This window comes from Phascolarctos cinereus, unplaced genomic scaffold (assembly GCF_003287225.1).
Source record: "Phascolarctos cinereus isolate Bilbo 61053 unplaced genomic scaffold, phaCin_HiC Scaffold_4;HRSCAF=312, whole genome shotgun sequence".
NCBI lineage: Eukaryota > Metazoa > Chordata > Mammalia > Diprotodontia > Phascolarctidae > Phascolarctos > Phascolarctos cinereus.
In genome coordinates, this window is record NW_027555847.1 from 583463877 (window position 1) to 583478423 (window position 14547).

Below are 14547 nucleotides of genomic sequence, written 5' to 3' on the forward strand. Positions count from 1 at the left end.
TCAACTTTAAAGTAAATCTATCTGACATAGCTAACATATCTAAATGTGATCTTTTCTCTGGACTAAGGAGCTGAAAGCACACGGTAAAACCAGATTATTCCAAAATTAAAATCATATTCCATTTGTTTTTCTCACCAATCCAAATTTTCTTAACAACTCCTCACTCACTCAAAAAACCACTCCAAGAAAAAGCAAAGCCAAGCACCAAATAATCCTTCTGGATTCCTTCACCCTCTACTCTGGTCCATCATACTTAAACAGATGCACCCTACAGTATATAACTCTTTTTTTCTTACTACAATGAGATAGAAGACAGAGAAGATAAAACACTAAGTCATTCAAATCCATCAGAAGCTTCATTCAGGGACCTTCTAAAGGCAGTCTTTCCCAAGTCTCACTTTATTTTATATATGTGTATGTATGTGTGTATGTGTGTGTGTGTGTGTGTATGCTCGTGCTCGCGTGTATATATATGCACACATATACATACACACATATATATATTATATATATACATATATATACACACACATATATGTATATATAATAAAGTCACTGGGCAGTTTATTTCTTCCTCCTTTTAATGGCTTTAAAATACAGTCAATAAATAATCTATTGTCCCCCTCCCCCTTCCTTGTGTCTCCCCTAAACCCATTCAAACCAGCAAAACTAAACCCAATTAAAGATAAGGCCCTCGGGTAATCTCACCTCTGTGAGTCCTGTTTGGATATCAGAGGTGATGGGAGATAGCGTCAAGGCCAGAACTGATGCCTCCTCCAAACCCCACAACAAAAGCCAGATTTCTTTTTCTCCCCCAGCTAATCTTTAAATGTAAATTCTCTCCGCCAGCTAAGAGGAGACACAGATAACAGGTTACATCTTCACTTCTCTTGGTCTTATTGACTTCTGCATCATTTGGAAAGGGAGGGAGGCATGGAAAGAAAAATGCAGCCTTCCCTCTTTTTTTTCCTTCCCTCCCTTCCTCCTTCCCACTCCTCCTTCCCCTTGGTCTCCCCTCCCCTCTTCATGAAGATTACCTTCTGGAAGGAGTGCAGGAGCAGAGGTGGCTATGGAGGTAGCAGAGGCAGGCGGCAGCAGCACAAGAAGCAGCAGCAGCAGCCTGGCCCAGCTTTGTATTCATTAAACACACATCGAAGCTTATCTGAAGTAAAAGCCTTGTCAGGATGGCACATTGTGTGTGAGTGAGTGTGTGAGTGAGAGAGAGGGGGGAAGGCAATGTGCATCAGGGTGATTACAATATCAGCAGGGCCCAGATGGAGGCAGGAAAATAAACAGAGGGTGTGTGTGAGACTGAGAGGGGAGAGAGGGAGGAAAAGAAGAAGACAGAGATGGAGAAGGGAATGGAGGGAAATTAAAAAAGGGATACAGGGAAGAAGAGGGGGGAAAAGAGCCTAGTGAAAGAGGAAATGGGGAGGGAGGTTAGGGATGGGAGGTGAGAGTGGGTAAGAACACTACATCTAGCTGCCTTCTTCCTATCAGAGAAAGGATATCTAAGGGATACAGCCAGCCAAGGGCACATTGTCCCTGGCCAGTCAGAAACCTGCCACTCTGTGCCCTAAACACCTCTGCAGGAAGGGGAAGTCAGACCTCTTCCATGAGATTTCCCGTCTTGGCCCAGATAAGAAGAAATCTTTTGTCCTAAAGTGAAGCATAGGATATTGTTTGGAGAAGCATGCCAAAGAAACCTTTCGTTTTAGGAATCAGAGCTAGAAAAACTCCTGGAAATCAAGTCCCACCCCACCCCCTCCACTTTACAGATAAGGAAACAGTTACTAAGGTTAAGTGAGTTGTCCAAGTGCATGTAGCTAGAGCTAGAATTTTCTATCACAGTCATGGGATTCCACATCCACTGTTCCTTTCCACTACACCACACTCTTATCTTTCCTTCTTATATTCAGAGAGCCAGTTTAAAACCAGTCCAGTCAAACCTCAGTCTTATACATAAACCATACAGAAGGTTTAAAAGAGGTCTATATTTCTTTTCGTACATGTGGCTATGTGTAGTTATTTATACATATAGATACCTATTGGCATTATAAATGCCTGACACATAGTAAGCACTTAATAAATCCTTTTTTGTTTATAAAATCTAATTTTCCTAACTGACCTTAAATGGAAGTCTCTGTTCCTACTTCTTTGCTGGTCCATCCTTCTATTCCATAATCACACATACACAAACAATAGAAATAGTGTAGCTCCACTCAGCCCAACTCTCTTGCTTAACCCCAGCACTCTCTAGTTTATTGCCTGCATCACCAGAATAAGCCATGTTACTTCTCATTCAGTTTACTGAAGTGGCTTTTTAGGTGACAATCATAAATCTAGTGTCTAGAATAGGGCCTCACACATAGTAGGTACTTAATTGAATTGGTCTTGGTAAGAATCTAGGGAATAGTTTCTTTGTATTTTTGAATTTTGGGTTTACTGGTAATAGGAATGTTAAACCAAAGATATTAACTGGAGTAGCAGACCACTCAGATAGATTCCCCATAATCAGCCCCAGGCCCAGGAATTGCAAAACATTCTAGAGCTGCTTAAGCATTCCATAAGGCCAGGGTTCACCTTCCCCAAAAAGGGTCAAAAGAAAGGTACACCCCAGGGAATCCCCCTCAGGCTTCCTTTTTCCTTTTAAATGCATCCATCAGGAATTTGGAACACCTGGTCCGATGCATTAATGGTGTGCAGCTAAGACAGTAGGGGTTAGTATTATTTGGGGGAGGGGAGGATTGGGAGAGGTTTCGGGTTAGATTTTTAGAAAAAATGCTTTCGTTCAGAAGCTATCAGTAAGGAGGCAGAGAGATCTCCAATGTGGGTCATGCTTTTGAATCCATTTACTCTGAAAGTTGTACTAATAAGACAGTTGATTTTAACCACCTTAAACTGAAAAAGGAGGGGAGTAAAAATGCAGAAAAGTACCTTGGAAGGTAGAGAGTGAAAAGGCAGGTACTGTTCAGACAAAACAATCCTTTCCAGTCACTTAGCTAAATTAGATAGTTGTGTGTGCTGGTGGTAGGTTTTCTCTCCCTTCCACCCCCACCACCAGAAAAGAATTAAGGGAAATTTGATATGTAATACAAAGTGAAAAGCAGGAGTGTAGATGGGGGAAGGGCACGTGTGAAAATCTTGTCAATGCAATGAATGTCAGATAAAAAGGGACCTGTCACAAATCCTCCAGTAATCCAATAATGTGAAAACCTCTTGGTACTACTGAGACATGAACAAGGTAATATTTCTTAATTCTTCAAAAAGTGACCTGGTGCAATAGTTTAAGAGAGGTTGGGGGTGGGAGATGTATTTCCAAGAAGCCAACCATTTGGGCAGGATACAATACAAAAGCTGGTGGGCTCTTAAAGGGAATGGAAATCTGTCACTCTTACATGTTTTCAATTTAATACCAGATTTCTACGGTATCATTCCTACTTTCACAAAAGGTCACCTTTCACCTCCACCTGCTACTGAAGGGCATATTTAGCAGTAACCAGACACAATTATATACATTCTGCCTCAAAACAGTATTTAAGTTGAAGTAGTTTGGATAGAGACTATATACCAACAGCCATAAACCTTATGCAAGAGTAGGAAGAAAAACACCCCTAGTTACTCGACTCAATTTACAAAATGGCCACAGATTTTTTTCCATAATATGTTCTCTTGAGATGCTGTAAAATCAATGTTGGTATCTCTTTTATATTCATAAAATAAAGGAAGATGTAATACATCTAAAACAGTGAAGATATGAGAACTGCATGAAACCAAACATGTTAAATAAATTCTTTTGTTTAAGGGCACAGTGAAGGTATTTCCATTACTATGTTTTGTATTCTTTGACTTATGATTTCCAGTTATAGAAATATCAACCACATCTCAAATGGGAATACAGAACACTCTCTAAAGCAAACTATTGGGTACAAAACCGTCAAACTTTAAAATAAGTACCATAGTAATAAAATAAATATAATCATAGCATAAATATATGCCATAAGTGGTGTTCTATAATCACAGCTGTCTCAAAGTCCAGACTGGAGGCTAGAAATCTTAATTTCAGCTGGCTCTCTCTTAATAATGGGCTACCTTTCTATATAAAGGAAGGAGTCCATCTGCCCCAGGCAGATAAGTTTTGAAGCATTAAAACAGATAAACATCTAGCATTTTCTTTCTTGCTGACTATGTGAATTCCAGTGTGCTATAATGTGAGAATTCCAACATATGACCATTATAGCATAATATCTCATTGCTCAGCTTGTCATTATTTCATTTGTAATTCTTATGTTAATTATGTTCATAATTACTATAAACAGATGTGGTAGACATTCATGTGACCTTTTATTGCAGAATGCATTCCTCACTCATTTCACTCTAATATTCCATGTATATGAAACCAAAATGGGGGTGGAGGGGAATCTTCCTAATGTTCTATCACCAAATTCAAACAAAACCTACATTTTCTTCCTCTCTTCATGTGCAACTTTTGGCTTAAACATTAATGTTTAATTATGCCTTTACAAAATCATTGAATGGCACATTTCCCAATAATATTGTTTCTAAACTGAATTGTGACTATAGATGTAAATCAAATGGGTGGAGAGGTTGTTTTGATTGTTGTTTTTACAGAATTTAAATGGTGAATCTTTACTCCCCCTCTCCATCTTTGTTAATGCAACAGAATCCTGCTTTTTTTAAAAAAGTCCCTAGCAGCTACATAACAATTTATCTGCTGACAACTCAGCCATCACCCTCTTTACATAAAACACATTTACAATAAAATCAGTATGGATTTCATTAGCTGAAAACCTCCTCGAATTTCATTTCTTTGGCCCTAATCTATAATTAGTGTGGACAGACAGGTGCAAGCCCTTCTCTTCTACAGATGGCCACTGGAAACGGTGCGAAGGAGCTCCTTCTGTTTAAACAACACAGAGACAACCTGCTCTTCTCTTATCACTTACAATTACCTCCATTAAACTGAACTAATGTTTACTTTAATAAAATGTCCACTGTTCTTTAAACAGTATTTAGGAACTTTTACATCCACAGTGAAAAAGGTAAGGATGGAAAATTTCTTTTTAGATTATGACCCTTTTTTTCAAGTTAAATTGCTCATCAGGAGCTAATCCCTTTGGATTCACAAAGGTATCTGGATGATTTTTTTTACATGTTAGTTATGTTGAAAGTTTGTACTTCTTTTATTATTAAAAAAGGCTTTTTAGTTACCTATATAATACTTTTGCCTTTATATTTATGGAATCTTGCTATATAGTTCTTGAAATTTGGAAACAAGGAGTTTATAGTCAGTATATATTTACATTTATAGTTGGTTAAGCCCTATAACTTTCAAAGCCTCAGTTTTTCAAACTTATTTTAAATGCTTAATTCTCCCTGAGGTATGAATACCAATTAAAATTATCTGGGGTCTGAAACTATCAGTATATGGTGTTTTTTTTAATTAAGCAAACTATAAAAGGAAGATATTCATTTTACATAGGTACCGGTAAAACAACTAATCAAAATCAAGTGTACCTCCCTCAGTTTCAGCTATGACTCACTTCAGGATGACTGGTAGCACAAAAAAATTTTTTTAAATCCCAAACACAGTAATATCTTCTCTCACTCGGCTTACATAAATTACAGTAAAGAACTCCAGCAAGATGAAAACTGACTTGTTTCTCCACATGCAAATCCTGCAGGTGCCAGTTTTTCAGAATGCTTTGCTAGCTAGGCTGCCTGCGCAGAGCCTCAATGAAGCGGGCTTTGCATTCAGTGCCTGTCAGCTGATGCTCTTATCAAAGAAGTGAGAAACAAGATTTGACAGAGGAGAATGTCCAGAACTGACAAGCCACTGACCAGCATTCCAGGTGGAGGCATTTTCCTCCCATTATGATCCCCCTTTTGCCATTTACTTTTTTTTAAAGCTTTCTTAGCTAAACTTCTATTTATAAACACTGAGCCTATTATGTGGAAGACCAATCTCCATTATTTTTATTTATTTGGAGGAGAGGGGGGATAAAAAAGAAATAGGTTAATCAAATATGCCCATCATGGTTAATATTTTATTCCTAGCAAAATCTGGCAATTCATTTTAGAACTGAAGGTCCTTGAGTAAAACCAACTCATGCAGCCAGTTGCTAGTGACCTGACTTGACACCACAGTCCCCATGCTATTGATAGTATGCTTCTTGTTGAGTAAGCCTTTTAAAGTATTTCAGACTACATGATTATTGGAAATGATTATCACAAACAGTCAAAGTAAGTTTGGGGAAGATCAAGAATGCTATCTCAAAAATTCTTTGTCTAGCCTCAGAGCTCTGTAGGCATTAAAACAATACAAGATTGTTCCTCCGCCATTGTTTGTAATGAATATGAATTGTTAAAAAGATTAGACTAGGAGATCCACTTAGTCCATCAAGTGAAAAAATTGTTTGCATGGTTTAAAATCAAATTCTTAATACTGAAACAGATATTTAATATGCAATTGTTTTCTTCTCAGATCCTGAAAAAAATCTGTTTTCACACACCAGATATAAAAGAGATGCTTAAAAGGACTTCTAAGTGCAGATATGTGTAAACATATTTAAGAGCCTCAGAAAAATGTTAAATACAGTACAAGCAAACAAAACAATGACACTTAAAAACTTCCTCGGTGTTTACCCTGCATTTAGGAAAAGTCTTAGTCAAACCGCATTCCATGATTAAAACTGTATCAAGATTGTGACACTCCATAGGCACAGTGACAACCACTTTTTTTTATCAGTCACCTTCCCCCCCATATCTAAAATCATCAGAAAGTTAAATCATGACCAAACATGGAAGACAAAAAAGTAAAACAACTGAAATGTAAAGCCAGAGACCACAGAAATAACTTTTGTCACACTCTTCCCTCTCCTCTCAGGATGGCCAACTGAACCAGCAGTCATATACTAAACTTCTATTGAACTTTTCCCAGGAATGATGGAGTAAGGACCAGAACAAATTGAACAATGGAATACTTACAGGGTCAAGGTAGAACTATTCAGTGCACTAAAACTGATGGCCACAATGCTAACAAACCATCTATCCTAGACTGGCTGACTAATCTTGTAGGCTTTTAAGTGTGAACTCACTGGGCAGAGAGCCATTCTAACTCTTGTGCTCTTTCCAATACTGGTAGTTTATTTATAGCAAAAACTGATGATAAAAACCACTGGAGTGTCCTTAACAAAACGGTACAGCTGTTTAAAAGAAGGAGAGTGGGGAATGTCCTCCATAGCAAATTTCAAGTTAGTTTGCACATAAGGAAACTGCTTTGGTCAGCAGCTCGACCTTTATCAGGGGATAAATCAATTTGCAGCAGCTGTGGACAGCCATTTAAGTACAAGGCCTGAACAGATTAATTAAGGGAAGCGATGTTAAAAATTAAAAGGGTCCGAGTTATATTAAGTACATGAAGTTTGGCTAGAGCAGCTTTTCTTCCCCCCTTTCAATCCTACCCCCTCTTCTCCCCTCCCCGCTTCATCTCCCCAGGAATGCATTCCGAGGCTCACAGGGCACCCCGCCAGCCCCGATCCTGGACATACATACCCTTTGCCCTAACGTTTTTCAGATTTCTTCCCCAAAAGAAACCAGACTGAGACGTGCTTAACTTGTTATACCCGTCCCCCAAAGGAATCTGAGGCAAATACTCATCGGAAGGATTTGACAATAAGATGAGTACAGCAAGCAGAATAAGAAAAGGTTTCTGTAGCCTGGGTTTTGCCCTCCTCCCAGTCCCTCCCCATCCAGTCTCTTTTCATCTTCCCTGCCCCCAACACCGAACTGGTAACAAGTTCTCTGGCAAGGTGTTCCTGGACTGACCGGTTTGGGAAAGGGATGTAGGATGGTTATTTTTAGAATAGCAGTCGTGGAGCAAATCCTACTTCCCGGGATCTCAACACATGGACTATCTATCCTACCCAAAGTCTGTCCGGTTTCTAAATGCCAGACTTGAGTCGCTTCAGCCCAGGGAAGAGAATATGAAGCTGCTCGGGATCTGAAATCTAATTTCGCTCGAATGTGGCATCCCTCCTTGTCACCCCGCCCGGTCAGTCCCGCAGGAAGGACGGTTAAGGCTCCCTTTCTAAACCCTTTGCTATGAGCAGCAAACCAGCAAGCGACACTACCTGAAGAACGCTGGGAGGGGAAACATAACAATTTGGCCAATGCCCTCCCCCGGTCGCTTTCTGAACCGTACAGCCCCCGGAGGTCTGCGGCGTGGGTAGACCAGAGCGCCCTTCGGAAAGGGGTCGAGGGGTTCTACCCAGACTAGCTGGGCAGCTTCTCTCCTTTTCGTATTTGCTCTGTTCTACGGGGCTAACTCAAATGCCTGAGACCTTTTATACTTGAGAGAAGCGGCAAACTGACTTATCCCACAAGCTGCTAAGTGAAATATGCAAAAAAGGAGTACGGAGTGGAACGAAAGGGGCAGGCGGAAGGGAGTTGGGGGGAAGGGAAGCTGAACCTGAGGTCTCTGCCCCAGTTTTACACTGTGCAGAGACTGGGCAGACCCATCCGGCACACAGACCCGGCCTTTTCTCACGATGATGCAACAGGGAAATGTCAACAGCATCTCGTGCGGGGTTGTCACACTACCTGTCGTGTTGTGTGTTTTTTGCCATTAAGGAAAAAAAAAGGCAAGGGCCCCTCAGATACACAAAGTTATAAAGCCATCTGAAAGTGTTTCGGTATTGACAAAATTTTCCTAACCCCAAAGTACATACTGTAAACAGCTGGAACATCAAAGTTGGAGATTTTGCTTCGCTTATTTTAATTTTTTTAAAGTCCTGAATAATAATTTTAAGACATAAGTAATAATCATCTGCAATGGACTAAAATATTAGCCCCTTTTTTTTGCAATCTGCCAAATATAAATTAGGGCATAGTATTCTTTAAAAAGTTTTTGTTCTCCCCTTTTAGAATCATTATTTGTTCCCCTAATCAGAGTGTAATTTGGGGAAGTAATTACAAAGAAATGTTTCTAATAGTTTCATGAAATATTCTTCATACATAATATTTTGCTGACTCGTGAAGTTGATAACAGTAGCTTTCCCCCCCCCATCAACTGGCAAGGTTCTACACGAAACAGCCTGTGATCCTAGGATTATTCTCATCCCTCCTCTCTGTTATGCTTCCCCAACCACCCTAGGCATCCCAGTCCTTGCATCGCCTCGGCTAAATAATCCAACCCGCAGACGGAGAGGGGGCAAATAAAACATTAGGGTTATCATAGTAGTAAGAATAATAGCAGTTCCATCCACCCAACCAACCCGCCTACCTGCCTGTCCTTTCATTCGGTCCAGATCCCCAGGTTGCGAGATACCCTCCCCTGCCGGGTTCTCCCCAGTGCCTTCTCGGCTCCCAGAGCCTTGCTTCTGGCGTATGTACTTACACTGCAAAGGGCCGGAGATTCCCACCATTCGCCACAGGCTGTGTGCTGCAAATAAAACTTCCCGTCCTTCCTAGGCGAAGACGCGGATAGCCCAGACTGCAGGAGGGGAGAGGGAGAGAGGAATGCAATGCAGCTTCCTTTGCCAGTCCAGAGTATGTATCCACGTCCACACACGTACACGTCCACACACACACACACCACACACACACACACACACGTCAAAACCAAACGAGCACAGGGAAGAACTCCAGCTGTTTGGAGCTCAGTAGCAGCACCAGCTTAGATATTTCTGGTACAAAAAAGGAAAGGGAAGAGGACGAAGAGCAAAACAAAGTCTCCACGTAGAACTAATTACTGCGAGAGATTCTCCACCCCACCCCCACCTCCTTTTCGTTGTTGTTGTTTCTGCAGACGAATGTGATATGGAGTGCAGGGAACTGCTACTGTCACTGGCGTCTCTCTCTCTCTCTCTCTCTCTCTCTCTCTCTCTCTCTCTCTCTCTCTCTCTCTCTCTCTCTCTCTCTCTCTCTCTCTCTCTCTCTCTCTCCCTCCTCCCTCCCCTTCCTCTCTCTTGCTCCTCTCTCTCTCTCTCTCTCTCCCCTTTCTCCTTTCTCTGCCCCTCTTCCTCTCCTCTCACTCTCTAGGAAGGCGATGTATATATTTGCAGAGCTGCCTTGCGTCTGCCTCGGAGAAGAAGCTCCATGCAATCTGCGCGGCTCTGCCCGCAGAAGGCTCCCACGTATCAGTCTGGCTCCCTCTGCTCGCAGCCACCTCTCAAGTCAAACAACATACTGCCAGCAGCCCGCCCCGGCTCCGCTACCCAGGTGCAGGGTGGGGGAGGGCTTCAAGCAGTGGGAGGTGATAGAGGTAGGAGACATCTGTGTCGTGAGGAGGTCAGAGGGGTCAAGTATATGTTAACAATAGGAGAGCACAGTCTCTCGGGCAGTCTGCCTAGTCTTTCTGTCGTTCTCTCTCTTTTACAGGGTGGACATGGAACTTGCCTCCCTAATGATGCCTTCCCCAGGCTGCCTGCCTGCGTTATGAGTCCAGACTGCCCTGCAGTAACCCAAGACGAACACTTTCTCTAGCCATCTGGAGAGCTCCTGGCTTCTCTGCCTGTATCTCATCACTGTCTGAAGAGACAGCACTGCTAGAAATCAAGCCATTCTCAGATCTACTCTCTAATCCCCTTCTGTTAGCTGATTTTCAGTCTATTTGCTTTCGCATTAGATAATAGCCTTAGAGAAAACAATTATCATTTTCTTCCCCCCACCCTTATTTTTCCACTTCTCCTACCGTACTCCATTAAGGAAGGTCTCTTTTTTATGTAATTTTTTTTAAAGAGAAGAATATCAGGATACTTTGGGGAAGCCCCCCCAAGAAGCTAGGAGGAAAAGAATTCCAGATATTTCGAGTATCAATTAATAAACACCATGCAAAAAAATACTCAAATAATAACCATTAATATATGGGTCAGATATAATCAGAAATGGCTTGCAATGATCTAGTACAATGAAATCCATTTTAAAATACTATGACACAGAAACAACTGGAAATAATATTTTATTGAAAGCAAAATTGGAAATCTTATTTTGGGTTATCTTATTCCTGACAGAGCTTAAACTTGTAGCTTATATTGGTACAAAATTGAAAAAAAAATTTCCTCATGTGCTCTTTACTAACATGGTTGTAAATGAAAAATTGCCTAAGAAAAGACTCAGAAGCTCATAAGTAGAGAGCATAAAAAAAATAAAGTATGAAGAAAAATTGATATCTTTTTTTGTGTAACTAATTTAAAAACCAGTTGCCTAAATACTTAATGCTCAGGGGGGGAAAAAAAAACCCCTGCCTCCTTCCTTTCAAATAATACAGCTTAACAGTTCTCCAGCATTTATAGGCTCTACTAATTTTTAGCAATTCATTTACAGAAAACAATCATTGTGCATTCTGCCCTCTCCTAGGGACATCTGACTAATGAATTGTAATGGACTAATGAATTGTAATGTTAAATCCTGGTATCTGATATTATGATGCTTTTCAATTTGAATTCAGATTTTTTTCTAGTTTCAAATGCCATAGCAATTTCTGAATTAAGTAATGTCTTTATATTCAAATATTCCTTCACCTCAAAGGTATCTGCATAGTCTGAATAGCAGAAGAACTTAAAATGGTAAAGTTCTAAATTATGTGCATTACAATAATGTCTACTGTGTTGGAAGACACTATTGTAATGCAATATGATGTCAATCCTCACTGTGATTCAGCTTAAGGAATCAAAAGTTAATTCAAACTTCCAACCTTTTTTTACTGCCACCTTCTCAGAAAGTTAATGAAATTAATATATGGTACGTAGAATACACATGCTTATTTCAAATGGATGAAATAATATCTGGATAATAAATATATTTGTTAAAAATAATATTTAAAGTGCTTTTTAAAGTTAGAATACTAGGCACTTAAAATTTAAAAAACAAATTCATCATGTAAAAAATTCTGAAATATGCACATTAAACTTGATTTCACTTGAGGTAAATTTTGATGTAGGATTGTACAATTATAACAGAAACTTTGAATTTTAAAATGCATTACTGAAAAATTATTTGGAAAAATCAAAAGTTTTAAGTTAATGCTATATTCAATGCCAAGAAATGTTTTTGTTACATTTAATGGTTATAAAAATACTCTGTTTTGCTGGTCATACTTCTGGAAAAATAATAAACAGTGTTTTTCCCCCTCCCTATTTTATAGCCTTTTTAAAAAGTATATATACTTTTCTATATTCTACCTTGCTTTGAATCAGGCCAAAATAGTTCACCTCATCTGAGATCCTTATGTGCTAGGGTAGGAAAATGTGCTTTTAATTGATAAAAGAAAATTCAGCATACTTCTCACAATAATCATCGACCTTCCCATTTATGCTTCTCTTTACATTAAATTTTTCTGGTTCTTAATGTATGGAATTCCTTTCATTTACCCAACATTTACTACACTTTACAGGAAATTTCTCAGAGATGCTTAGTAGCTGCTTCCTATACAGTTGTAAGTGAGTGCTTAGTGCCTTCTTTAGAGATGCATAGTTTACCTATAACAATTTCACGAGAGGGATTCCTATACAAGATGTTAATAAGTACTTAACACTTTTAGAGATGTCTTCTAGGCAATGTCAGCTCAAACTAGCATTGAGGTGTGAGCTGTAATAATCTGCCCCTTGAGAAAGCTCTGTTGGTTGCCTAGAAAGAGAAAAGGCCTCAATTAACACTTTATTCAGCTCTTACAATTATGATTTATTATTGTAGCTGAAATTAAAGAATGACAAGCCATATCCTGGGAAACTATTCATTTCCCCTATATTACACTCTTCTACAATAGGTATACTCCACCTAATGTCTTGCAAAAATGTAATGTTAAACAAAAGAGTTTTCCATGGTCAGATATTTATAATAGTTGTAAATTATGACAAATTAGTTATAGAAGTTATAAATAGATGTTTGGTTGGATAACACAGCAAGGTTTCCCCTTGTTAGGTTGAATTTGATTATAATGAATTGACAGCATTCATTAGAAATGACAAATGGGTCAGGGTAATATTTGCTGCAAATGGTCATGTTTTCCACCCTCCATCCTGATCCTCAAATGTGTTTGGTTTTTTTTCAGGATTTAATTTTCTAAAATTACTCTTAGAAATTTTAATGCTTTAAGTTACGTACTATAATTTATAAATAAAGTGACAAACTTGAAAATACGTGGAAAAAAAATTTTATGAATTCTAAACCTATCTCAATCTGTAAACTAGATTATGCATGGTACAAGTGATATAGAATAAAATTTAACAAGCATCAAAGTGTATCCTAAATGCTTAAGAATGTAATCAAATTAAACAGGAATTTGAATTTGTAAATATTAACTTACCCTAAAGTTGACAATCGTTATTGCCATCTAGACACTGAGCTATTGGATATGATTTAGCTGTAGTCAGTCCTTCTGAGACCTTTTGTCCACTCTGAGTCTATGAGAATTGGTTGCATGTGTGTGCTAATATGACCTGATTTTAAAAAAACAAAAAACAAACAAACAAAAAACTAGAGGAAAACTCACACTTTTTAAAAATCAATAAATTAGAGAATTTTTGTGGCCAAATGATTGTTTTATCAAAGTATCCATTGTCGTGTTCCTCTAAATGGTAAGCTACCCTAGTAGATATAAATATGATTGTTTGGTCAAAGTTCATTCACACTCAATTTTTCAGGATCACATCTAATATAAATAATGAAATGTGTCTCTATTTTATATGTATAGATGTATAATATACAGAAACAGCTCAGGAACTATCTCATGTGCCCTTTTAGAACAGTTGCATGGATATAAGTGACTCCCAAGAGAACATCTTCCTATCTTGCTGATTGTTCTCAACATTATACTGAATGCCTTCCCCCCCCCTTCTTTGCCTTTTATTTGAAATAATCGATATTCTATGTATTTCGTAGTCTGTGCTTCTTGAAACTATCTTTTCATAGATTTCTTTCCCATTCTTATTCTTCTTGCCAAGTATAATGAGGTACTTTTAAGTCACTAGAAATGTTTTCACACTGCCAAGACAATGGGGTGAAAAGGAGGAAAAATCATCAGCCAGTCATCCAGATGTTTTGTCTACAAAAGGACAAATAACACCAGTTTGACTGTGGGATTTTGTTTTTAATTGAACTGACTAGTTTTCTGACTCAACTGTTTGCAGTCTGAGTTTTCAACATGACCAAGATTTTAAATGAATGATGAAGCTATGATCAGTGATCATTGTGAGCATGGTTCAAATGGTGCACAGGAAATGGAAAAGGTATGCAAATCTATATATTTCAGTTTAGCTGTGGATAAAAATCAATTTCATTTCTTTGATAAGTATTACACTCACTTTGAAGGAATAAGCTAACAGCCACAAGCAGTTTGGTAAAATTCTATGCAAATGAACTTTAGATGAATGGACAACTGTTTATTAGTTAAATTAATTTTAATTTGCATATTGCATGGTTATTTTTCTCCCCTTCATCTAACTCCATGGGACAGCAGCACTGCCACTTAGAAAAAGGAGCAGGGTATCCCTAGAAAATCAGAGCTTAGCTACATAGGAACTATGT

General features: G+C 38.8%; 1 protein-coding gene and 1 long non-coding RNA gene across 3 annotated transcripts in view; one reads left to right on the forward strand and one right to left on the reverse strand.

Moving 5' to 3' along the window:
- The window catches only part of RUNX1T1 (RUNX1 partner transcriptional co-repressor 1), a 177029-nt gene extending 166872 nt beyond the window's left edge, over nt 1-10157 (reverse strand). The window contains exons 1-2 of one of the 2 annotated variants that reach the window (XM_020972875.2): nt 10056-10157; nt 9419-9514 (exon numbers count right to left, since the gene is read on the reverse strand). In XM_020972875.2, the coding sequence (XP_020828534.1) occupies nt 9419-9446 (28 nt within the window). In that variant the 5' untranslated portion in view covers nt 9447-9514; nt 10056-10157. Of the gene's footprint in view, nt 1-9418; nt 9665-10055 lie in introns of those variants that run through there. The other variant, XM_020972871.2, reaches the window with a different exon arrangement.
- Nucleotides 10153-12369, forward strand: LOC110198543 (uncharacterized). Its single transcript, XR_002321751.2, has 2 exons — nt 10153-10242; nt 10402-12369. It is a non-coding gene; the product is annotated as an uncharacterized LOC110198543 (long non-coding RNA).
- The last annotated feature ends 2178 nt before the right edge of the window (nt 12370-14547 follow it).